At 34.8% G+C, this 26,619-nt stretch overlaps 1 protein-coding gene across 2 annotated transcripts; it reads right to left on the bottom strand.

Moving 5' to 3' along the window:
* Positions 1-1,898: 1,898 nt before the first annotated feature.
* SLC17A5 (solute carrier family 17 member 5) lies at positions 1,899-26,619 on the bottom strand. Of its 2 annotated transcripts, none has more exons than XM_026695142.2 (11): positions 26,120-26,619; positions 18,700-18,896; positions 14,861-15,094; positions 13,453-13,540; positions 13,126-13,212; positions 12,379-12,497; positions 11,813-11,971; positions 9,916-10,048; positions 7,385-7,532; positions 5,135-5,225; positions 1,899-2,421 (listed from the first exon to the last, which is right to left on the bottom strand). In XM_026695142.2, exons 1-11 carry the CDS (start codon positions 26,205-26,207, stop codon positions 2,284-2,286), a joined length of 1,482 nt encoding a protein of 493 aa, XP_026550927.1. In that variant the 5' UTR covers positions 26,208-26,619; the 3' UTR covers positions 1,899-2,283. The 2 variants fall into 2 exon arrangements, with proteins under 2 accessions (XP_026550927.1, XP_026550929.1); XM_026695144.2 differs by lacking the exon at positions 26,120-26,619 and adding an exon at positions 20,760-21,273.

Below are 26,619 nucleotides of genomic sequence, written 5' to 3'. Positions count from 1 at the left end.
ACAGATGAGTAAACAAATTAACATGACAAAAAGATTCTACACTGTTGGACCAAGTAACATTCTCAGACCAATATATATGTAATATGTAATCAAAGATCAAAGTAAACTTACAGCCAATTTGCAGGGGGGAAAAACTAAACGGAACCAATCATATGAATAGCATCACATTAGCTGCAGATGATCCGTTGTGGGTGACAGGCAATGCATTTGAATGATGTCCTGATAGCTGTACTCCATGCAAGTTGAAAATTCCTCCATGACTTATTTCTTGAGCAGGCACAAACTGGAACTGTTGAGCAGCTTATTTTACATGGTTTCTCTTTTAAAATGGTTATTTACAAAAGGATAACAAAAAGTATGGGTAGTAGACCATTTCTTGCTTATGAAACTCCCTCTATTGACTTGTAGAAGCAAGATTAGCCTTTCCTAATGGTGCCTTCCAGGAGGTGATCACCTTCTTCATCATCTTCCAAGGCTATGCTACGAAGAATTAGGACAACTAAAGTCCAAGTTATCAGGAGGCATGACATATGAGAGAAGGCTGAATGAGATAAAGAGTTATAAATATTCTGTACTATAAAGAGTCCAAAAGCTGGATTCCTTAAAAGTGAGAAAATTCCCATCTCATTACTAATAGTTGTAGTGTTCATATTACTAACTCAACAAAAAGCACCAGCCTCACTACCAATATTGGTAATTATTCTAAAACAACAAGATAGTACTAAAATATTTCAGAATAAGTTATTACTAAAATATTTCAATGGCTTTTCAAATCTAAGGTAGAAAAGCAGTAACTGTCACTTCTTAGAAATGAAATCAACTGGGTTCCCTAAAATTATGTTCAACAAAACCATCTGTGATATTTTGCCGTGGAGAAGTCAGAACGCAGCAATGTGTATCTTGTCTCAGATTTATGTAAGTTTTGGAAAGCTTCATAAGATCTTTGTTCACCTTTAAAAATATTTTACTTTTCATAATACTTGAATCTTGACAATTGAAGTACATGCTTTCAATTTCAAACTTTGTATCTACTACTTCATTTAAACTCACAATGTCACAGAAAGGAAGCCTCTACAACAGGAGTGTCAAACTCACATCGTCACGGTGACATCACATTGGGACTCCCCCCCTTCGCTAAACAGGGCCTGGGCATGGTCAGAACACGATGCATCTGGCCTGTGGGCTGGGAGTTTGAGAGCCCTGCTCTACAACTATCCCTTCTTTGAATATTATTTCAGTTTTGATTTTCATTATACAATTGTGTGCATATTTACTCATTACTAAATTCGATTAGTTAATCCCACAATATTCTGTATATAGTCTTAAATTATCTACCATTCCTAATATTTTTCTCTCTAAAGTAAGTAGTTAGAAGTTCCTGATATTTCTAGATCTCTTAGAGATAGGTGCAGGAAAGTCTCCTAGTGCACCAATCTCAAAAATGCAGTTTAAGAGAACGGATTCTATGAAAAGGGTGTGACACAACACCGGTTGTATAGATGTTCTGGATGTTGTAGTCATGCAAACTGACAGAGGGCTTATTGCAATGTAGATTGGTACAAGTGAGGTTATAGCAGTTTTTAATGGTACATGGGCACATCAAATCCCTGAAGAAAGCCTGAGTGGTTGGCTACTCATTCATCCTCAATTACAATTAAACATCTTCATGCCAGTTGCTGCCCACAAATATTAATATGCTTCTGTGATCTTTATTTGGATAAAGGGAGTTTCAATTCTAATACTGGAATTGAAGTAAGAGATGAAAATGAAATGCCATGCTTTCAAACTTTTTTTTCCTGACAGAAGGCAACTGAGGATTTGGGCTTATATTCCTGAATCATCAGGGTGTGGCTTTCTTGATTTGTGGAACCTTCACAACAGATTTATGGGGGAACATGTACATTTTAAACAAACATTTAATTTCCATTTGTTTAAATTAATGAAAAATACAAGTAAAATAGTAACAATTCTTGAGACAATACAAACACTTTTCTTTCTTTTTATATATTATCCCTTCATTACAACTTACTGGCATTTTAACAATCACTCATATTCCATTGATTTTATAAATAAATATTTAAAAAGTAGATAACATAGATTAAAATATGGCACATCTTTATATATTTACCAAATGAAATATAAGTCTGTTGGATTACATCCTAGTTTAATTCAAAAATCAGCATATTAAAAATGTAAAATGTCTTTACAATTCCAGGAGAGGAACCATAAAAGGCATTCCGAGTGATGTAATTGTAATGCTTTGTCATTTTCTCCAGAATTCCTTTAGTTCCTATGTATATGGTAACCATTTAGTGCCCAGTTTTGCACTTCTCCACTGCTGAACAATGCAAAGAAAATAGCTCCAAATAAGTTAAGGGCAGAAGCAATATAAAACACGTTCCGCCATTCTTCTATAGTGTTCTGGTAAAAGAGGAATACAAAGGATGAATCAGTACAGCATGATGATGCTTAAGAGTGAGAAAAATCCTTTCCATTAAGATATTCTTTCAGTATCCTGTTTCAAGTCTTTTTGTTTTATCTTTTTTATTCTTAAGCTCATTTTTTTCCTTTTTCAATATTAGATGTAATTAACCTAGTTAACAGCTCAGCAATCTGCAACTTCCTTTAGGTGAAGCAGATCCATAGTTTAAAGATTGTCACAACTGAATTCACTAATATTTGGTATTTGTGCTAACTATTGTATCTAAGTAAAACTATCCACACTCGTAACTTCCCTCCAAAGAGCTTTATTGTTTTCTTTCCTATAGTTTTATTTCATCAAACTTGAGAGGAATAAAGTATGTGGGTTAAGATTACCCATTGAACTGCATGCATGGTTGAATGAAAATTCAGCTTTGATATATGCAATCTGAAATTGTGTCAAAATGATCACAGGTTCATACTGATACCATGACAAAAACTCCACTCTTGCATACGTGTGGCTTACACTCTCTTGCTGTTAAATAAACAGTTTTCTATCTTACTATAATTTATGTGATATCCCTCCATCCTGCCTCCACTGTAGATATCAGTTAAAGTGGGGGAATCCTGTTTCTTTTGGGGCATTATTTCAACTGTTTTAAAGACTCTAATCTTTAAAAAAAAGGCTGCCCATCTTTCATGAGAAAAGTGGACTAGTCAGTTTGGCCAAGATTAAAACTCTGTAGTTTGAAAAGGAATCTTAGAAATGAATTTGAGCAAAGCACAGCAAAATGGTAAGCTTAAATATGAATTACTAGTGAATATAGATAAGAAGAACATGGTGACTAAAGAAAGAAAGGAACTTCGTAAAAGTTAGATTGGGGAAAAACTACACACACAATTAAATACTTTGGGCTAACCCTTCAATGCTTTGTTTATAAGTAATTTATAAGTTTATAAGTTTACAAGTAATTCATAACTGGAATAATAAAATGTATAAAGAATCATGTGAATATTGATATAACTAAGGCATTTTAATTCTCACTGTTAAATAAAAATGCAATGCTATTTTACTACTATACAGCAGAAGTTTTAGCCAGGAAATTTGCTTCCACCTATTGCAAGATCTTTGTTAACAAACTACAGCACTTTCACTATGTAAATTTCCAAGCTCATAGACAAAGAGAGCTAGGACTAATTAACAATTATTTTAATTCCATGTTAGGTTATGGCTACTGTTTGACTTAGGCAGATTCTACTCTACCTTGCTGAATTACAACCTCAGGCATAATTAAATAGCAAGAAGTGAGAAGAAAAGGAAGATTCAATCATTTCTCTTAGAAAAAAGTGTAGATATCACACTGCCACTCTTGTTCAGGAACAAGCACCAAATTTAAGTAACCTCAGTTTACCACTACAATGTGTGGAAATGTGTGGAAATGGAATGTGTGGAAATGGAAAATAAGAATTTAGTTAAGATTTAAATGAGCTCATATTGGAAAGTACCATTTATTTCTGATTTAAAGCATTATAAGAGCCTTGGTAGTACAGTGGTTAGAGTGCAACTGCAAACTACTTCTGCTGTCTGCAATTTGGCAGATTGAATCCCACCAGGCTCAAGGTTGACTCAGCCTTCCATCTTTCCGAGGTGGGTAAAATGAAGACCCATATTGTTGGGGGCAATATGCTGACTCTCTAAACCGCTTAGAGGGCTGTAAAGCACTATAAAGCAGTATATAAGTCTAAGTGCTATTTCTATTATTCTCAAGAACTGGAATTTAAACTGTAACTTAAAAGTTAGATTTATTTGTGCAAAATAAACCAATGGGGAATTTGGCATATTTTCTCCAATTAAGCAAAAGGACAAAAGAGCTATAATTATAATTTATATATGTGGTTTTTATTGCATACATAAGTTACAGTCAAAGTTAAAACTTTAACCCTAGTTTCTAAAGATGCTTAATAATACACACTAAATTGTAACTGACATTCTTTCAGTATTATATTGAGAAATAAATGAAGAATTTTTTGAAGCTGCTTAGTTACAAACTTCTAGCTGTATGGCGCTTTTTTTAAAAAAAAAAAGTCAAAACATTATTGTGAATATATAGAAACATTCTTCAGAGGTCTGGTGTAAGTACTTTTTTAATTAATATTTTGAATTCATGTTTCCTGTGATTTCTCCTGATTATAGACTATCCTAATTTTATTTTATATTTATTTAACTTGGTTGCTGACTTTGGGAGTTACTTTGCACTGTTTTGTGAGAAGAATTATTTTAAAATAAAGAGATTTGTACTGGGAAATCTTGGAACATTTATTTTTTTTGCTAAAAGATATATTTTTACAGAGTTCTATCAAGAGCTTGTCTGATAAAAGAACAAACAGAATATTAAGGGAAAATAAATAATTGGCTGTATTTATTATTATGTAATTTAAGACACACTTGAGTCAATATTATTTTCTTGAAAGTATCTAGACAGATTCATGTGATTTTTTTTTAAAGTAACAAAATGCAGTTTAACAGTGATCATTCCTGGAATATTTTTCCAAATTCTCAGCCAGCCTACAATCTTAGGATTTTGTGGTGATTTCTTATCAAGTACAATGGTCAGCCTTTTGAGATCAGTAAGGGAATACAGTTACTACTCAACTAAGAATGGTACACAAGACTTTTTTTTACTTTATTAAAAATAAAATAAGTGTGACTTACACTGTGAGTCAGAGCTTTAGCAACAAGTGGTCCCACCATTCCTGGAATAGTACCAAATGTATTTGTGATTCCAAGGAGGATGCCAGCATAGCTAAGTTAATAGGAGAAAACAAGGGTTAGTCCTTGGAACTTTCCAGTCCTCATTTTTGCAATTCTTTTCCTGCCCCTTCAGAACCAGATTAAATTATATGTGCACTTCCACAACGGAGGAATTTTCTCAACAGCAGTCCAAGCATTTTGGCATCCAAAGCCTTCCTGACAGACTGAAATGGGAGACGAGAAAGAATTTCACACATGATTCATCCACTTGTCTGCAAAGGATTAGAAATGCTTCTCGTGTGTCCAAGGTTCTTAGATATTAGCATGGGGATTCCCACTGCAAATTAAATGGTCTCCCTCCAACTTCATTTTAGCTCAGATGTGACAGCTAAAACAAACCATACTTTCCAACAGCCTTGTTATTTAATAAATGCACATATACAGTAGATACCTATAGTATGCATACTGCAAATGTTAAGCACAAAGTCTATCTCAAAACAGCTCAGTGTAGCATTTCCTCTCAGAAAAAAGTAAGCTCTTCCTCCCATTAAGAAATGTCTTTAGTTCTATAATGTCTACAACTGGCCCCTTTCAACAACTATGCCATTTACAAGGGAATCTCCATACACACACACAAAAATGGTCCTTCTGGGAAAATATTACGAAACAAAGGATTGTCAGTCAATATAAATTATTGTGCATTGGTATCTGAATGCAGCTGGTATCTTCTAGATAATCTTGTACAATCTATACTTATATTCTCTCAGAAATACTATATAGATTGAAGATGTGGGGTCTATTTGATAAATAAAATGGTATAACTAGCTATTAGCATTGTAATACTTATAACATAATGGGAAAGTAACTAAATTATAATTTTAAAACAGCCAATCAATTGCATGTTTTAGAAGAAATATGACCTAGCGAAGCTTATAATTCATTTCTTAAAGGTGCCACAAGAATCTCTACTGTTTTTGTTGCAATAACAAGAATTAAAGCTTTAAATTTTGATGTGGTTATTGCTTGAAGTTAATATTTGAGATGTGTTTGCCACTCTCCAGAAAGTTTTAAAAAAACATGTTCAGTGTTCTGTGGAATTGAATGGCATTATGATCCCGTGTGTGTAGTGAGGGAAGCAAAACAACAAACATCCTCCCAAACACACAAAGCCCAAATGGATACAGAGGAGCATTTGATGATCCAGGAAGATGCTGTTATTATGAGAACTGTGACAAGTGAAAAGCAGGAGGATTAACAGCTGTACACATCTGTTTGTCCACCAGCTCCAGATGGCAAAGTAAGGGTAAGGGAAAGGAACATCTGGTAACTATGGAAGATTGGAGGAACCATGTTGGGGAAAGAATATTTTCCATTCATAACAAAATTATTTTCCCCCAACTTTTGTTTCTCTATATTTTTTTCATTCACTTTGGCAACAAAGAACTGTTCCCAATGGAGCTTTCAATGCTAGATTTATAAAATCTGCCACACCAAAATCTGTCTTTTATAGGAACATGCTGGGCAATGGTTTTCTCTGCCCAATACAAGGGAGCCAACTGCAAACTGTCCAGCAATTATCACTTGAGAACTTAAGAAAGTTTCTTCTGACTGAGGACACAAGAAACGAAGCCCAAGATTTGCTTTTTAAGTTTGGTTTTGATAAGTGTTTTTGGGTTCTCTTCATTCCAGCTGGGAGAAGCCATGATCAACATGGCACAGCATGCCCCAAATGGGAGCAGCACCTAGCAACAATTGTAGATAAATTAGCTTTTGTCACATGCACTGTAATATCTACTTTTATTATTTCTAAATTATTTTGAAAGAGTTCTGATGTTATCTTCTATTTGTCACTGTTCCTTAGTCTTCTCCATTTATCTTTATTCTTAATGGAAAATAAACAAAAATATTAAGGATGAAAATATTTTTTCTTTCATCACTAAGAAATGTCTACCAGGAAGGAATCTATAGTTGTCCTCTGATATTTGTACCAGTTTTGGAAAACATGCTCAATGTTGATGACAATAAAAATTCAACTTGTGTGAATCTCTTAAGGAATGACATGGTTTGCAACAATCTACAATGTCTAAAATCACTATCACTCTTCATTGAATTCTGTGCCTTATACATAGGATAATGAGATTATCTGTTTCAGGAAAGCTTAATTAACAGCTAGTAAAAAACATAACTAGTAAAAACCGTTAAAAAACTTACGATGGTGCAATATCCAAGTGGTTGATACTGTAACCTGATGTGGAGAACCCTCCAAGTGTTGTTGATATAGTTAAAAATACAACTGCCACTTCATAATTGCAACCTATAAATCCAGCCGCCATGAGGAATACTGCAGGTCCAATCATTCCTTAATTAAAACAAAAAATAGAAAACTTTATACAAGCACTGTCTATTAATTATGTTCACAATATTTTAGTGTAGTTTTGATTTTTGTTTATTTTATACAAGTAGTTATAGCTTTCATCTCTTGACCTGTAACAAAGGATCACTGAAGCATAATTTCACCATCTCTAAATAGATAACATTGTCTAAAATAGACAATAACTCAGCAATATCATAGTAATATTGTCAGGGAACAAGAATGGTAATACACATTCCTTGGAATTCATAAATGGAAACAGGTGTAGTCTCCTCTGATCCATCCAAGCTCAAAGAACCCACTACAGTATTATCAGCACAAGAAAGTCAATATGTTGGAGACATAGAGGATTAGTATTATGTAGACATTTGGAAACAAAGACAGCAGGATTTTAGAAGAAAGCAGGTAGAACAGTGAGCACACAAGATGAGGGTATTTGTAATTTGATAGCAGAACATATGTACTATGTAGAAAGGTTGAACTCATTTTTACATAAATTCCCAGTAACTGGAATGGATGTATATTTACATTTTTTTAAAATTGGAGTTTATTTCCGGTTTCTGGCAAAACCTACCCATTGTAGACAATAGGTTTGCTTTACGACTACAGTGATTGCTTTATGACCGTTACAAAAGTCATAAAATTGGGTGTAGTCATGTGGGGATCCACTTAATGTCCAGTACAATGTACAAACACTTCAGGCTTAATTATGGTTGTACATCAAGGAGACTACCTGTATAAGAATGCATCCTCAATACAGTGGCATTTCATGGACAGTTCAGCATATTAAATGGTAGAAATCTAACATCATTATTAAAAGATTCAAATTAATTAAAAACGATGGTGTTTGCTGAAGTAACATGATACTGTTTTTAATGGCTTGCCTAAATTACGCTTATGCTTTCTGCTAGCCATATTACAAAATGTGCATCAAAATTCCTGCTAGACGTTCTTGGAGGTTGTCTAAATATTTATCCATATGACTTTAAAGAAATCAACTGTTTTTTAATGCAAGCTAAGAGTATATTAATTTGTGTGTTCTGTGTGATACTTTGACATTGGCTGATTATTACTATTTTGCTATGATAAAAAACTAAAAAATTAAATTAGAAAATATTGACTGATTATCCTGCTTTCTATTGCCATCTAGTGTACAAAACAAACTTTAAAATTCAGATGGGGGTATCCTGCCTTTCACATTTTATACAATATCCAAGCTGTTGCTGCAGCTTTACTTAAATCAACACATTGAATCTATTTTAAAAATCAATTGGGTCAGTAAAAAAAAAGAATACACAAAGTTATTAACAGTCTTCATTGTGTTCAAAGCTATTTATTTTAAGACAAGGCAGCAAAGGCTAATGTAGGAAACAAAAAAATGTGACTAAAAAGATACCCATCTCCTTATCTAACAATCTCAAAATTAATTTCAGTTTGTTTCAAAGTATTTAGTTATCAAGGACAAAAGATTCAGAGGGAAGCAAGAACATGGCAGCTGTAGTTAAGCAAGTATAAGTAGCAGAAGCACATTGGTATATCTAAGTAGTCCTGGAGAAGATGATTTTCTGGACTTCAGGAGAGCTACTTTCTAGTTAGTACTATATAATCTACTTTGTATTATGCCATTGTATCAGGTGAGCAAAAGTTTGAATTGGCATAAGGCAGCTTCCTATCATTTTGAGCACTTATAATGCTAGCATGTTTTGCCCATGCTTTCCCTCACCCCCCCCCCCCACAAAATGTTTCTAAAAATTTCAGGGTGATCCTTATCATTAGATGTTGAGAAGCACCAGTCTGGCAGGGAGGGAGCTCAAACAGGGAGTTAACCTAGAGTCACTGCACAAATGCAAAAGGGCTAAGACTTCTCCTCCCCCAGGTTTCTTAGAGCCTTATCTAATTGTTCCCAAGTGTAGACTGCCAGACTGGGGAAATTACAGGTAGAACATAATAATTAGGTTGCATTCTGCAATATGTGGGTCTAGTTGTTCACACCTGAAATTAATAGATGTAATTACCACAGGGAAATCTTATTTTAAGTGCACACATAGTCCTCTTAGATTGTGATCTTCACACATATGCAAGATATATTGGGCCAATCCAGGAAGGAGCAGGGTCCTTCTGACCAACTACTGTATTGTAATTGGAAAAGCTCATCTTATGTAAGAAATGCCATGTCTGGAAATGAATGGATGGATGGATGGATGGATGGATGGATGGATGGATGGATGGATGGATAGATAGATAGTATTACATTCAAAAAATTAAAGGGTGGCGTATCAAACGCTAAGTATTCTAAAATACCAACCAATTCACTTTCATTCTAGCAGTATTCTCAATGAGTTATAGACTACATTACAAACGTCTTTCTTACCTATTGCTGTAAATGTTTTGCGAACACAGACTGTTGACATATTTTTCTTTTCCCGTAAATAGTCTGCAAACTGACCACACACAATTATACAAACCCAGCAGCCAAAATAAGGAAGTGCAGATAAGAATCCATTCTGTAGAGGGGGGAAATGGTTGGGGATGGCTCTGTTATTAAAAATAGTTTGAACAGTTCTTTGTTGGATCATAGATATGATTTATGATATAACCATGAGTAATGTATCATATTTTTAGATATGATCATACACCCACAACACACCTATAGAGAGGATCACAGATTTAAAAATAAGCACAAACAGAAACAACATATTAATAAATAATGCAGGCAAGCGACCAGTAATTTATATACAACTTTTTGGGACTCTTTTGATACTGATCCATCTTCAGGTTACTTCATTCCTTCCAACCACCAAACAGATGTTTGACAAGATGAGAAAAATACAGCCTCTCTCTGGTTTCCTTCATTATAAAAGCTTATATATGTATATAATATGGATATGGAGCTTCCAGACAATTGTTGAAATTGCCTGAAGCCTTTGAGAATAAAGGCACCGCTGAAAAAGTACTTAAATGAAGTAACCTTTTTTAATGAAAAACAATGGAAAACAACTTAAAAAAATTAATTTTAAGTATGTGGCCAAGATGTAGCACCTGTTCCATTGGAGAACCATTATAAAAGACAAAGCTTTTTTTCATGATTCTGGATTAGAATGGATATTGCCATTGCCTCATTTGGTTTAGGTGTATTTTACTGGTAGAAAGGCAAATATTAGTTCAACAGCGCCTTTTAGATTTAAGGCACTGCAGTAAAAAAAGAAAAGAAACTCCCCCCCACCCACGGGCTGGATGCGTTACTCACAGGCCATGCCCATCCCAGCTCCACGAATGGGAAAAACATCATGAAGCATCACAGGACGGCAACGTAACGCAGCAAGTTTGACACCCATGATGTAAACAACATAAAAAGGGGAAAAAAGAAAGCAAGATTCTAAGTTCTGATTACATAATAGCTGAAGAATTTAAACTGCTCTGTCCTGTTACTAAGATTCTTCCCTTGTACTTATTAAGTATATAACCTTCTGAAGAAATGCAAGTATGCATCAGGCAATGTGGCAATAGCCAGCCACACCAACAGGCTGCAGAACAGTTTCTACCTGTGGGCTGTCAAGACTTCTGAAAATAACTTCATGCAACATAGTATGACAGACTTGCGGGGCCGGCAATAAGATCACATAGGGCAGGGGTCTCCAACCCCTGTCTGAAGAATTCTGGGAGTTGAAGTCCACAAGTCTTAAAGTTGCCAGGGTTGGAGACCCCAAAATAGGGTAATAAGATTGGGTCTAAGTTAGGGACTTCTGTCCTCACTGTGAGTTGTGTTTGTGGGGGGGGGGGGTGCACGAAGGGAGGCTCAGCCAATCTCATTGTACACATGTTGTACTCTGACAATAAAGGTAATAAATAATCTGTAGGAAGCCAACATTTTGCTCCATTTTTGTTCCTTTTAGAATAGTCCACACAGAAGACATGACTACTTGTGAAAAGGCCCCACTAACAGAGTTCATAGTGTCCACTTATTACGATAATTTCATAAAAGAAATTCTCCTGGAGTACACACACGGTAATTTAACTATAGCCATATCCCAGGAAGATTATGTAATATTTGGTTCTTACAAACATCTGAACTTCTGTTGATTAGAAAGATGGACAGAAATGCAAGAATTGGGCCTAAGATTGGGAATCAAATTCTCATTCAATCTAGATATTAACTGAATTACTAATAATTAATACAGTTATAAAGCCGCCTGGATCTAGGCTCATGGTTGTACCACTTTAGGATTCAAGTTAATCTTTGTAACATTGGAATGCATAGGGTAGCTTACCTCCTGGACATCAAATCTCAAAATCTCCTTCATGTATGTAGGCAGCAGGGTAAGGAGAGTGTAGAATGTCCAATTATAAGAAAAGTGTGCAACAACAATGGCCCACAGTGGAACCGATTTCAACATGGCTTTCCAAGGCACAGATTTTTGGGTAGAAAGCTAAATGGAAAGAATACATTCAAAACCTTTAGATCTCAAGGAATTTAATTTTTAAAGAATCTGTTGTTAAGCATTATAAAGGATTAATTCTGATGTAACAAATTTTTGATACATAGATAAAATATAAAAAAACTAGGTTATATGATCAGGTACTGAATCTAAATCTCTTTCATTGGAGAATAGCTACCACCATTTCACTGTAGTCTGTATTAAGATGAAAATCATAGGTTTGAAGAACTTGTTTTTGAAGATGAATGGAATCCTTAGTTGTTCTTGTCTTTTAATTTTTTAAAAAATTAGCATGATTAAAAGGTACTACTTTTCTCTTTTATATATACAGTGGATATTTATACTTTATATTGCAATTAACCTGGATGATAACTTAAGTATTTACTGATGGTTCATACCTGTTGTGAAAGAGAAGACAAAATATATTCTTTTTCAGCCAGGGAAATTGTCTTGTGAGTTTCAGGTGTATTGCTAACCATACATATCCAGAAGAGGAACCACAACACACCTAAGGTACCTTAAAGTGAAAGAAAAAAAATGCTTGTGTTTAAGTTGAAGACAGGGAAAAAATGTCTATGGCTAGACTAATTAAAAATTATCTGCATGTGAATATAAGAGCCTTGTAATAATCCTTTGCAAGAAAAAAAAGATTGAAAAGTTACAGGGCATTTCAACAGCATTGTTTTTCTGTAATGTTTACAAGTTTGTGTCAATGTGTCCTAGTCATACCAAAACCAATTGTTAGCGCATAACATACAGTACTTAACACAGTAATTTTTAGATCTGTTGGCTCCAGTATGGCTAAAGGTGTTACGTGTAAAACGATAGCAGCTGAGAGAGGAGAAACACACACACACACACACACACACACACAGAAAATGCTTAGAAAATAGGATTATTACATAAAGGCTGAATTATTAAGGAAAATACAAGCCCACATCCCACGACTGCTTGGAATCATCAAATTTCTCAACCATTTGCATCTTCCTGACAGAAAAAATAAAATAAAACCACACAATCAAATCTCCACAAGTCGGTTAAAAAAAGCATCTGTACAAGTATAATAGTTTACATGGGTGCACTATTCTGGAATTAAACACAAAAAGCCTTAAGCAAAGAATTATGCTTTCAATGAGACTACTTACCAAATATGTAGAATACATAACTCCAATCTACATAAAAGCATATTACACCAGACAAGGGAAGTGAGACAACCGTTCCTAGCTGTGCACCTACAAATTAAAATATTTTTTTTAAAAAATGCTGACAGTGTATATCTTAGTAAACAAATTATTTATCAAGCATGGCTAAAATAATAACTGAGTTAAGGATAACCTTGGTTAAAAGCAAGGCCTGCATTATAGTGAGCCATGGCCTTGGGCACCAGCAAGAATACAGGATGAGGGAAGGGAAAAAAATTCATAGCCCACAGTCAACCATGGTCAAATTTAAAAATATTTATGAAATCTTACCTGCATATGAAATACTAAGAAGTTTACTGCGTTCTAACGGAGGAGCCCAATTAGACCACATAGCATGCATGGCTGGGAACGTTACACCCTGGAAAGTATATTTGTTTATCATATATACTATACTATTATATATATATATATATAGCCCAAAAACAAGATAATTGATAAAATACAATATTTTATTTTAATGAAATGTTTTTCTTCAATAAATCCTAGGAAAGTACTGGTTATATTAGCATGAAGCCATTTTCAACAAGTGCACATAGCTAAAGAGCAATTAAGCAGAACTTATTTCTTGCCCATCAGTCCTTCAGATAAAAATGTTTTTGGGAGTTATACTGATCGCTCAAGTCTTAGCCACCAAAATATTTCTTCTATCTAGACCATAAATACTGATATGTAGTGAAGCATGATGTAATGTAATCAGACAATGAAAGATTTTTTAATTTAAAAAAAACCCTTATTCTTAAATTTAGACCCCAGTTAAAGTAATGCAGAATTTAAAATGAAAACAAGAAGCAATAATGTTTAAGATGCAAGAGCATCCAAAGATGCAAAGGGACAATCCATTTTAGGATCAACTTCTAGGATACTTTTAAGAAACTAGTCTTTTCTTGTTCACTAGGGAATATTATGGGCCGAGTCTATTCTGATAACAGTTGTCACTGGATGCTTCTCAAGACAACTAAACAATATTTTATTATGGTCAACTCTTGAATAGTCTGCTCTGCTGATATTATTTTTAAAGATACTCCAATGAGTATGGCATTTTATTTATTTATTAAACGTTTATGCTTCCTATTTCCCCTGTAAGGTAACTCTGGGCATAATTTTGCATCATGAATCTGATTTAATGACTAATCTATTTTGTGCTCCAAAATATTGAGAACTGCAATGAAAACGATTAACTGCGACAAAAAAGAAAGTCCTTCATTAAATATTATAAGGTACAAATGAAGCTGAAATTTGTCTTCATGCCTTCACTTTGGGGATTCATGTTCTTTGCATATTCTTTGCTCATCCTTCCCAGGAATACCTTCTACTAATATGAGGCAGCAGGACTGGAGGGTTGGATTAGATACAGAACAGTATACTTCATATCTACAATTTTTCACAAAGAAGGTACTTTACACTCCACACGCTTGTCTTTACAAATAGTACAGTTACACTCACAAAAAAACCCACATTATTTTCATAATTTTCATGTGGACCTCAAACTGACAGAAAAGAAGAAACACTCAAGTTCCATATCTAAGTCCAACATGTTGAAGTTCTGTGACAAGATTTAAGAGAGTGTGGAGCCAGGAGATACTCATGTCAGAAAAATAATGAAAAGTGGTGATCAATTGGGTATTTCCCCTTCTTTTCCCACTTTTTTGCCAATATCAAAGGAAAAATGAGAAATTACCTCACCCAAACCTTCTAAAACTCTGACTGCTATGAGGAACCCAGCTCCTAGATCTGCTGCTAATGGTGTGAACAAGGTGAAAACAGCAGTACCCAAGATGCCAAATCCCAGCAGCAGCTTTGCCCCAAATCGGCGTGCCAGATATCCCCCAGGAACCTGAGTAATGATGTAGCCATAGAAAAAGGACCCAAGGATCCAGCCTTGCATATCAGCACCCCAAGGATAGCTTTTTCCCTAAAAAGAAAAGAGGAAGAGGCAATATTTTCTACACCATAAGAGAAAAAATGTATTGAGTTCCCCCGCTCTTTAATAACATACGATCCTTTGTCGACTTTGCTCCCAGATACAGCCTGGTTAACAAATCCCATTTTCTGTAACAGTAATCTCTGTGCTCATTAGTATGACATACATGAAAAAAGCCTCTTACAATGTATATCCACTACAGAAACAACCACATAATTTTTTACTGTTTCCTAAGTTAACTATTACAATATATCAAAGAGAAGTGCTATAAAATTTTTAAATAATGTAAATAATATATGCACTGTTTTGGAATCCTTTTCTGGCTGTTTTTTTATTTTTTATCAATGCATTCAATTATGTTACCATGCTTGAAATACAAGACATTACACACTTTTGTTAGCAGTCCAAATGCACATAAATAAAAGAAGTATCTTATACTAAACTTGATCACTAATATATCTCTGTTCTCTGTCCCTGGTCTAAGATATTAGCGGAGCCTGATATATATCATGCTAAGATAAGGGATAGTTTATTAAGAATCATAATTGCATTGTATCATAAATCTGTATAAGATTGTGTTACGTTTCATGTATTGTTAGTTCCCCAAAGTCAGCAGGACAATACACTCTCTATGTATAGTACAGTGTTTCTAATATAATAAGGCTGGGTCTTTTTTTTTTTTGAGCCCCGAAAAAATGGCTAGGTCATCTTTTGGGGGGTGACTTAATTCCCCCCCCTTACATCTTCGGGTGGGCGGGTGGCGATGGCTTGGATGTTGACCTTGGTGTTGGTGGGGCACTTCGTATCGGGGTCAACGCAGGCAGCACCATATCCGGATGTGCAACAAGAGTACTTCCTAACGGCAAGCCCCCCTCACCATTCCACCCCATTTTGCATGTTTTAATATAGGCCTTAACTTGGGGGGAGGGGCTTAATTTCATTTCATGCCTATAAAACATGCTGGGACTTCCTATTGGGGGAGGCCGTATTGTTGGAGAAACAGGGTACACACTTCATAAGGGGACTTATTCAAATCCAAAACTTGACATACAATGCAATCCTATACAAATGTAATCTGATTTGGGTTCCTTGACCCTTTATTCCTTGATTATATTTACAGGATTACAACCCAAATATGTTCAGTTAAAAATGACTACTTCCGCTTGCCAGCCTCGGTGACAGCAGGGATTTGCATTTCTTCGCGATCCCTGCTGTGCTCACCGTCTTGGTGCCTCCGATCCAGATGGATTTGGAGGATAAGGCTGCCTTGTAGAGACAGCCGAAGATAGGGAGGATCTGGGAAGGGGTATGGGGGTGCCGCAGACTCCCCCCACACCCAGTTTAAACCTCCTCTCAAGACGATGTAGCGACGGTCTTATGGCTGCCATGAAGAGGCTGGCATCCGGGAAAAGATTGCGCAGGAGGGGTGCTGAAGGAGGGGAAAAAAAACAGAGAAAGCTTTTGGCTGAACCGGGACAACAATTAACATCTGAATACCCTGGAACTTTGGCTTTTCAAGTGATATATTGTTTTCCAAAGGATCGTTAAGCTGCGGTGGAAGAGTAAAGGGAAGACTTTTTTTTTTCTCCTCACTTTCCTTCCCATGGAGGCAACAGATGGAAATCCGAAATACCCGTATTGGCAATAGAAGGTATTAACTTTCAAGATTGAAGCCAAGGGGAAATTATATTTTCAAATATTGACTCTTTAAAACTCAAATCTTTTTGCTTTAAGGGGGAAGGAAGAGAGATAAATGATTTATACTAACGTTTGTTGAAGGAGACTGCTTGGAGTTTTATAAGATTAGAGACTAAACTGTAATAAAACTTCCAAAAAATGTCTTGGAATTATGTAATTGAATTCTCCCCCAGGAAGAGCAAATGACTTTGGGACTTTAACTATCTTTTGAAAGACTAAGAAAACATTTGGACTGCTTAAAAAAAATAAAAAAAATCCTTTTCTGTTCACAATGGTGTCTTTTGAAGAATTGAAAATGCAGTTTGAAAAATTAAGACAAGAGGAAGATGGCTCTTTTGGATCTATTTTTGGCTTTATAGAAATGGCGATTTGTGCTTACCAGGAAATGCAACAAGAAAGAGGCTGGGACGATGAAGAAGAAGCCATCTTTAATGGACATATGATTTCAAAAAAGGGTAAAAAGGAGAAGAAAATCAAGAATTTAAGCTCTAAAAAAACAATTAAGAAAGGGAAAAGAAAGGTGAAAAATCGATATAATGATAGAAAGCAATGGAAAAGAGGAATGCAACAGAGAGGGGAGATTAAAAAGTGGGAGATTGAGACGGGGGGGGTAAAAAGGCTAGATTTGACAAGGAAGGAAGAGACAAAGCAAAGGGAAGTTATAAGGACTTTAAACAAGATGTTGTTTGTTTTGTTTATAAGCAACTTTTTTTCAGAGACAAAGGGTAAAATAAAGTTTTAATAGAGATTCTGCAAAGGTACACAAGATTGCATTTTATATTTGTATTTGAAATATATGTCAATAAAATATTGTAGGGACTGTGTAATTGATGTGTACTTAACTAATTTGGTAGGGAATACTATTTTTAATATCTATAAGAATATTACGTTTTTTTTAAATGTTATTTAGAATGTACTAAGCAGAATCAGAATAGAAATAATGCTTAATTTTAAGCGTTGAATTTGGGGGGGAAATAGAAAGGTGTCATACTTCAACCAGTTATTACAGGGACAAGATTGTGTTTAAGAGAAAGATAAATGGATGATTGAAAAAGAACGGACAAAAAATACAAGTGAAATGATTTAAATTGAGATTAAATAAATAAAGTAGAATTAAGAGAGTGAAAAGAGGGGAGAAGATATCTGTAAAATGTAGAATCTTTAACAGGATATGAAATAGTATATAAGCTGAGCATGAATTTAATTTAAGTCTGTACCAAAAGTTATAACCCGGGGTCAAGCCGCTTTCTAAAAAGAAGTTTTATATTTTTTATGTTATGTGTTTGTTAGTTTATATTTGCTTATTGAGGAGTAATATTGGATAAGAACATATGAAATAGTAACAATATGAAATATAGTAAGATGAAATATATGAATGAATAAAACCGAATAGAAATAAAGGAAGAAACAGTAAGAAGGTGGAAAACAGTAATAAGATATGAAGTTGAATATATAAGGTGCTTATTAAGTTATGTGTGGAAATGTGATAATTTAGAATTATATTGTACTTAAATGAGATGTCTTATTTGTTTTGTTAAGTAGTTGTCGGAAAAGATGTCTTATGTTCTTATGTCTTATGTTTTGTTTGTGTACTGTTTTTTTTTTTTTGAAAATTAATAAAACTTTACAAAAAAAAAATGACTACATTAGTTAAAAGAAACAGCAGGGCGTCTTTTCCAAGCCTTTTCACACAACAATGCATCTTTTGGAAGGTTGAGGAGCTAACATATGATAGGTGTTGATTTTTATCGTTTGCAGAGATCTTGTGGGAAGAAAAGAAACGTGTCAGTCAATAAGAACTTGCCGAAGCCTATTGGCATCCCAGTCTTCCATTATAGATTTAATTCTTAACAATTAAGTGCAGCTCACATTTTCAAAAATAAACTTGTTAAAATTACCGTAGTGTTACGAGGAGCTACTGGAGTGGAAGAATGCTCCGGGCACACATTTGAGGTGATATTCTTGTTCAAGCTTGTATTTAGTTCTATCATGTCCACTAAGGCAACGCTTAAATTCACACGAAGTGCATACAAGAGGAAGAATCCAAAGAAGGCCCATATTGCTAAACTGAGGCGAGCAGAACACCATAAGGGCACTAAAAGAAAAAAAAAACACATAATTGTTAATAGCATTTCCTTCCAAGGACAAATAATCCTTGTAGTCTTGCTCAGCTGTAATGTTTAACCAGATAGAAGGGTCAATACCATTAAGATTACCCTACTTCTGCAAGAAGCAAGACATAAAGCATTTTCTACTCCATTTATCTCCATCAAAGAACCATAGTAGTGGATTAAGTAAGACTGTACATGGGAGTAAGTAACTGATTCACAATAAAATAAACAGACTTAATCAATAGAGATAAATTATTATGACAGTTCCACATGGCAGATAGGAGAACTGATGCTGGATTCACTTCGATAATCTTCTGGATACAATTCTACATCTGTCTCCACCTCATCTCCAGACTACTAATAAGAACATGTTTTTATTAGCAAAGTTTCCCTTGGTTAAAATCAAGGCCTCCAAAGGAGAGACAGTAAGGTCACCACTAGCAGATAATCATCTACAGGCCTTGCCTCTGATATTAAGGGCAGCAAGAAACTACGGTAAATAGATCAGGATAGGGTGAAGCTCCTGGTGAAGCTTTAATTTTATCAGAGACAGTAAACACTAATGGAGATGGCGTGGCTCCTGTTTGTTTATTTACCTCAGAAGCATCACAATTAAAATACTATATGACATGAAATTTGAAATACAAGTTTAAATAGGTGGGCTCCTATCTCCCCAGGTATCATATTTTACTGTCCATAGACTCGAAGTGAAAAAGTTGAAAGTCCTGTTTGAGTGCTCTCAGCTCACATAATGCAATCATTGAGAATGATGATTGATGACAAGAAGGGATGCAAACTTGCAACACTAAGAACAAATGGAATCTGAAAGTTAAATTGAATTCATGGTCATCTCTTAAAAACATAAGAGCATAAAAGCTGCAGGTAACAAACATTTTACTTGCTTCTTGGATTGATTTATATAGTTGCCTAACTCACATAAGTGACTCTGTGTGGCTTACAAATATTAAAATTATTGAAACAGCAAAATCCTTTGAATGGCTTCTTCAGGAAACCCAGACTAAGCACTCTTTCTAGTAGCAATTTTTGGCAAAATTTATTCTATAAATCTGCAGTTCTCCACCCAAATTCATGGTACCATGATATCACTTGCTACACATTCACTATTTCAACCTTTTTAGAAGGTGTAATGATTAGTAGCTATTGTTCTTTCTCTAATCCTTCCAGCCTTAAAAATGAATTTACTCCTTTATAAATAATGAAAAGTTTGAACATTAAGTCCAAGTAGATTAAAATCATATAGATGCAGGTTTCATTTTACAGGGAATCAAAGGACTATGGATTTTAAAAGATTTGTTACATGATATTAGCAACAGCCTTCCTAGTAGCATTTAGGTTACAAAATAAAACTAAATGAATAGAAAATAAATTTGATGCCACGTCTAGTCAATAATACACAAAGTCTAATAAACAGAATCAAATAATAAGTGTTATAAACTTCATATTCTTCATATTTTACAAAACTGAAATCAAGTATATTATAAAGTCTATTGTAATTCTAGTACAATTATTCAAGGATAGGTCTAACTGGAATAAACAGAAGTAAGGAACAGAAACTTACAGTATTACAATTCAAAACAAACATGAAAAAGTCTCCCTTTTTGACAAGCCATATACTGTATGTCTTAACACACCACTTATTGTTCTAATATACAAATATACCAATCATATTCATCATCATCTTGCTTTAACTATACATAAAACAAAGAAAATACTATTTTTCCCTGAAAAAAATTAAATATAATAGCAAACTACTTTTTTTTTCATTTTGGAAAAGATTTTGACTTGTACCATTTAATATAAATAACCTTTCAAAATTAATTTCTTACCTCCAACATCCAAGGAAGCTTTTGTTTTCGCAACCAACCTCGTTTTCATATTCATATTGTATCACTTCCTAGTTACTGTTGCACCAATTTATTGAAATGTTCTAGGATCATTACTTCCTGTAACTTCTTTGAGGAAGCTGCTGTCTATTTTTTTTCAAGCCTAAGCTAGATATAGCATATTCTTCAAAGATAAAATCTTGCTATTTCCATACAAAATGTTAATAGTACGTAATGCTTTTTAAGCATGCTAATGGCACTAATATGCTGCTGTTCATAAGAGACGCTAACCTGAATCTTTTCACCAATTACACTTACACTTTCCCTCCTCCCAGTTCTACTTCTCTGCTGGGTGTGGAATATCCTGTTGAACAGCTGCAATTTTTTTCAGCAACTTCCTTCCTTTTCATTTTCCCTATAGTTTATTTCTATTGATTCCTATGCGGATCTGTGCATACATGCCCACCCACGAAATAGACATCTACTTTGTACTAAATGGTTTGCTTTAAGTCAACCTACGTTTCTTAGCTCTATTTACAATTTAGCAACATAACCTATCGATCACAAGCAGTCATTTCCTAATGTGTGACGAAATCAACGACAATTTCATGGATACACACAGGCATGGAAAGAAAAGGACCTTGCTTTTATTTATTTATACCAATCCATACACACATGCAAAGTTCTATCAGTATAACTTTAGTTACAAAAACTATGAAATGAAAGATTAGCCTAAGAAGGGGAAAGACACATATTTCAGTGGATTTTTTTAAAAAAATACACTATAATTGTAATGCTTTTTTCATTGTGTCTTGTAGAAATATGACATAATCGTCTATGGTGACTCATAAGACTACATTTTTTTATAAGCTGGTTTTAACTCAGAGTTAACTGTGGCTTGTGGACTAGATAAACAGTGAAACAGCTGTCTGAAAGACACAAGAACTACTTCAGGCAGGGAGATCAAAGTTCTAGAATTTTGTGTCCAATAGTAACCAAACAGATCCTTTAGAAGCTCAGAGGTACAACAAGCATGTTATGAAAAATATTGCAACTACACTACAATGCTAGTACCACAGTAAGCTAGAAAAGAAAATTCTATGTATATGTGTTGTAAAAGCATATATATCCTGTCATTCTTCCAACAGTACACAACAGTAGACAATTGTATTCTTCTATTAGCTGAATGATAGCAGCTAATCCTAAATCATCTATGGAAGAGCTTCACAGATTTTAATGAGGGATGTGCACAAACGATAAGAATCTGCCTAGTTGCTCATTTAATCATTCATAAAATACTGAACTTCACCACTTGATACATTTTGGGGGCAAATTTGCATTTAAAATCAACATTGTAGTGACTTTTAAAACGATTATGCTCAGTAGATTTTTAATTAAAAAAAGAAGGTAGGATAAAACTCATTTTCTGATAAGTACAGATAGTCCTCATTTGATGGCCATTCATTCAGTGACTGTTCAAACTTATGATGGTGTTGGACAAGCGGTAGTTACAAATGATCCTTGTATGCGTGGCTCTTTCAGCATCCCACAGTCACATGATCACGATTTGCTACTTACCCTGCCAATTTGCCACAAGCAAAATCGATGGGGAAACTTGCAGGAAATTGTAAGAGCACAGGCACATGGTTTTTCTACTTACAACCACATTGTTTGACAATAGTTTCTGTTCTCAATTAGCTTTGTTAAGCAAAGACTACTTATAAGTACATAACATTAAATACCGTACTTTCCATTTTTAAGTTTAGTCCAGAACAATGTGACTGAATTCACTGTACTTAGAAGCTAATGCTTTCAACCACTGAATTATGACTTCGTATTTTAAATTAGTTTTCTGTGATAAGCACTACTTTCCTTGTATTGCTATGTTTAATCATACCACACAGAAAACAAATTGTTTGAAATTAAAATACCCTAAGGTATCACCCCATTATTTTAAGCTTTTTTCTTTGATCAGGTGACTTCCCCCTCCAAACCACAGCAACAAGGAACTTTTGAAATTCCTTGTAGTTTTGAAAGAAGTTTGCCATGTGGTTTAAGGCCTTGCTTTGGACAAAAACAAAGTAAGCAATTTGGGCTAATTTGCTGTCCTAGGTAATTGCTAGCTAATTGCGAGGCTTTTGTATTAAAGCTATTAACACAGGAGGTTCTGTTCCACACTTAGCTCAGGACACTTTTTAGGTGACCTGTCTGAGAAATATTCAGTGTGCTTCACAAAGTTGTTTCAGAGATAAAATTAATTAAAATTAGTGCATCAAAACTCCCTGTTCCCAATTGCATTCTCAGATTTGTAATTCTTTGCAAGGTTATAGGAACAAATTTAATGAACTGGGTGTTTTATGATCCATTCAACCTGCCTTGAATTTTGCTTTCTTTTGAATACAGATGTTGCATTTATTTAATTATATTCTGGTATCCTACTCCTAAATATTAATAATAAAGCATGTTATATAGATACTGTAACTTTTCAGACCATGCTCCTGTGAATGTCATATCCCTACTTCACAATAATTTAGTACATTTTTAAATAGTCAATCTTATCAGCTTATCATATGGTATTCCACACCATATCTTTGGTACGGAATACTTCAAAAGTCTTTCAGGTCATACAGTACCATGCTTCTCTACTGTTGGCAGAAAAATATTCTTATGTATTAGAACTTCCATAAAACAAATTGTCAATCCTTTTTCATCATGTTTTGGAATTCCCAATAAATACTAGTTTCCCAGCAAGAATAACCTTCTAAGAACATTACTTATCATAAAGGATCTTATCATTAGTTTCCCAGCAAGAGTGACCTTGTTAGAAAATTATTCATGGTGAAGGATCTTATCATTAATTTCCCAGCAAGAGTGAACTAAGAAGAAACTTTCCAGAAGAAACTTATCACTCTTAATAAACTAATCACAGATATTTCCACAGGTCTGTCTTGGCTGCTAATATCCTTTAGTAACTTTTAGACCAGGGGTGTTCAAACTTGACAGCTTTAAGACTTGTAGACTTCAACTCCCAGGATTCTTCCTCCAGTCATGTTAGCTCAGAAATTCTGGGAATTGAAGTCCACAAGTCTTAAACTTGACAAGTTTGAAGACCCTTGTTCTAGAACCAGGGGGTGAATAAACCCATTTTTCTCAATAGTTACTGGAATTTTCACTTTAACAATCATGGCAAAAAAAAAATTAGTTGCTATCCCAGATAATTTTAAAAATAGGTCCTATGTGAATGCCAAAATAATGATCAAGTTTATTATTGTAATAATAGCTGCTACAGGAGCAATTTATTATAAGAAAACTAATGCAGATACCTGTAGTATCTAGAAAATGTAATGATTATCCAACTACAATGGAATCTTCTCCTGTAGTCACATTTTATATTTTCGAAAGTGTTCCTACTTTCATTCCTTCACATTATTTCAAACAAAAGTATAAATACTTCTGAATAATATTTGACAGGGGTATCCTTCAAGATTTCCACTACATGAAGGTGGATTTAATTTTCTGGCCCTTCAGAATTCATTAGACATTTTAGCTTTGATGGGATAAAAATCCAATAATAACAAATATGATGCTTTCTTTTTATTTTGTGTTTAAGATTAACTGTTAGGAGAATGAGTACCTGTATATACTTATAAACTTTTCCATTGCTTGGCAATAAATAACATGTTAAAATTAATTTAATATGTAAATTCAGATCATAAGAGAATCTACTAGCAGTGACTTGCCCAGAATAACAATTTTCTATGTTATTTTTGATATAATAACTGAAATTGCTATTGTTTGTGAAAGAATTTTAAAGCTTTGCTATCATGTGAACATATTTCTACTTTCAATAGAAAACAGTTCAGAATGTTTGTGACTTTTATAACTTCATCATACTGAGCACACGAATGCCATTTTTTCCACACATTTTACAGTAAATAATTATGCTACAATTTTATATAATTGCAGTAACCCATTTGGCTAAAATGGCAGCAACCACATTTTTCCTCCCAATCTGAAGACAGGAAATTAGACTTTTTACCCTTTCTACATTTATTTATTAGATATTTATTTATTATATATTTTCAAAGGTAGCCAGAGATATTTAAAAACCTCAAACAATTTATTTTTATTTAGGCTAGAGAAGGGGATTGAGAACAATCTTGCCAATTTGTCTTCTAACTGAATCTGAGGTGTGAAAGTTTTAATTATAGTCACATTAATTAGTGCCATATTTTTTTAATAAGAGGAGGGTGTTAAAACATTATTCATAAATGAATGAATTTGGACAACACACCAGCCAAGATTTGTTTAATATCAGTCACTTGTTTTCCTGGTGTGCACTTAGCCCTCCCCATTCTGTTCTCATTTTATCTTTTCGTACAACTTTGTGGATCAAAGAGACAGTTAGGGTTAGGGTTTTATTAATTGTAATAGATTTGAAAGTAAGTAAGTTAAATTGCAAGGCAGCAAATAAAGTAAACCATATCTTACCCTAGATTCTATGTTGCTTAAGTAACATGGGATCTTCTTTATTATATGTAGTTTACCTCTGTGTGTACTTATATGTAGTTTACCTGTGTATGTATAATTTACCATGAACATGTCTTGAAACATCTGTGTTAAAATAAATTGGTCATTTCCCACCCACAGAAGTTATGTCTTCTGTATCCCTACCAAATTATGCCCCCCTTGTGGAAAATCAGTGCAATTCTCTTGTTATTTGCATGGAAATAATGGTAGAGAAGGTACATATTGAAGTAACCAGACAATAACTAGAGTGAGAAACCCTATGATGTAAGGCAGCTTCTTCTATGAATGAATTACTGTAAATTAATGGGAAAAGATACCATGGCACTGACCTGCAAGCAAAACAATCTATTCTGTTTTCTTATACTGTATAATTATTGACCAGGGACAATTAGCAGTTGAAGAAGGTGGAAGTGATCCTTTCTTGCTAACATTTCAGAGCTTTTATATCCCATATTTCCTTTTACTATTGCCTGCAAGCATTTTACAGGCATATCTGCCTAAATATAAGGTGCCTCAATAAATTCGGTCGTCCACCACTCTTGGGTGCCTCTGCTCTGGTAGCAACTTGTTCTCTGAATGACTCAGGAGTTAGCACCGCCGAATCCGACGGGATTCACTCTTTAAGCCGAGGTTAGTGTTGTTTTGTTTAGTGACCAAGCAGCCAAAACCTCCCATTAACAGAGGCACTCGCGCCTTCTCCGGGGTACTTAAAAACGGCGACGCGCCCACCCAACACGGGTCTTTCTTCAGTGTCACCGAGTTAGAGGCGAAAAACAGAATCGCGGGAGCCAAAGAAGAAGCAGCTAAGAGGTTCCTTCAGTGGCGATTCTTACCCTCTTTGGAACTGGGTTGAGAGTCGGACAGTAAAAGTGGAGTACGGTCCTCCTCCTCTTTTGCCTCTTCTGGCTTCGGAGTCTGCATGTCGCCTTGCTCCGGACTCCAAAAGAACCCCACTGGCCGGTCCCCCGGGCTAGAAAAGCAAAGCGCCAGGAACCGGCACGTGATCTGTCACGTGACCTGGATCGAACACAAATACGACCAGTCTGAAGATTCAGCCCCCGTTGGCCGGCTTTTCTTCCTGCTCCGCTTCTCGTACTCGGCCATCTTTAGTGCTGGCATGTTGACAAAAGGAAAGGTGCTGTGGGGAGGGAAGGAGGGGGAGTTTGCGGAGGCGTCATTCAGCCGTGGAAACTGAATGGTGTCCGTACCTGCAATGTTAACAAACATGACAGAGAGCGAAAGACTTGCCCCATAATGCCAGCAGGTGGCGGCATCTGTCCCTTGACTGCTAGAAATTAAATACTTATTGAAAAAAGATGTTTATCTTTCAATC

This window comes from Pseudonaja textilis, chromosome 1, assembly GCF_049901715.1.
Source record: "Pseudonaja textilis isolate UNSWEBS1 chromosome 1, rPseTex1.2, whole genome shotgun sequence".
NCBI lineage: Eukaryota > Metazoa > Chordata > Lepidosauria > Squamata > Elapidae > Pseudonaja > Pseudonaja textilis.
This window is presented reverse-complemented; position numbering and strand designations above follow the sequence as displayed.

Bases quoted from the DNA above. Each gene is read 5' to 3' on its own strand.
- SLC17A5 (XM_026695142.2), bottom strand. From the start codon at position 26,207: ATGCAGACTCCGAAGCCAGAAGAGGCAAAAGAGGAGGAGGACCGTACT. The intron at 15,095-18,699 runs GTAATTTTAACA...TTTTCTTTTTAG, and splicing joins TAGCTCCTCGTAACACTACG to GGAAAAAGCTATCCTTGGGG. The intron at 2,422-5,134 runs GTAAGTCACACT...CTCTTTTACCAG, and splicing joins CTAAAGCTCTGACTCACAGT to AACACTATAGAAGAATGGCG.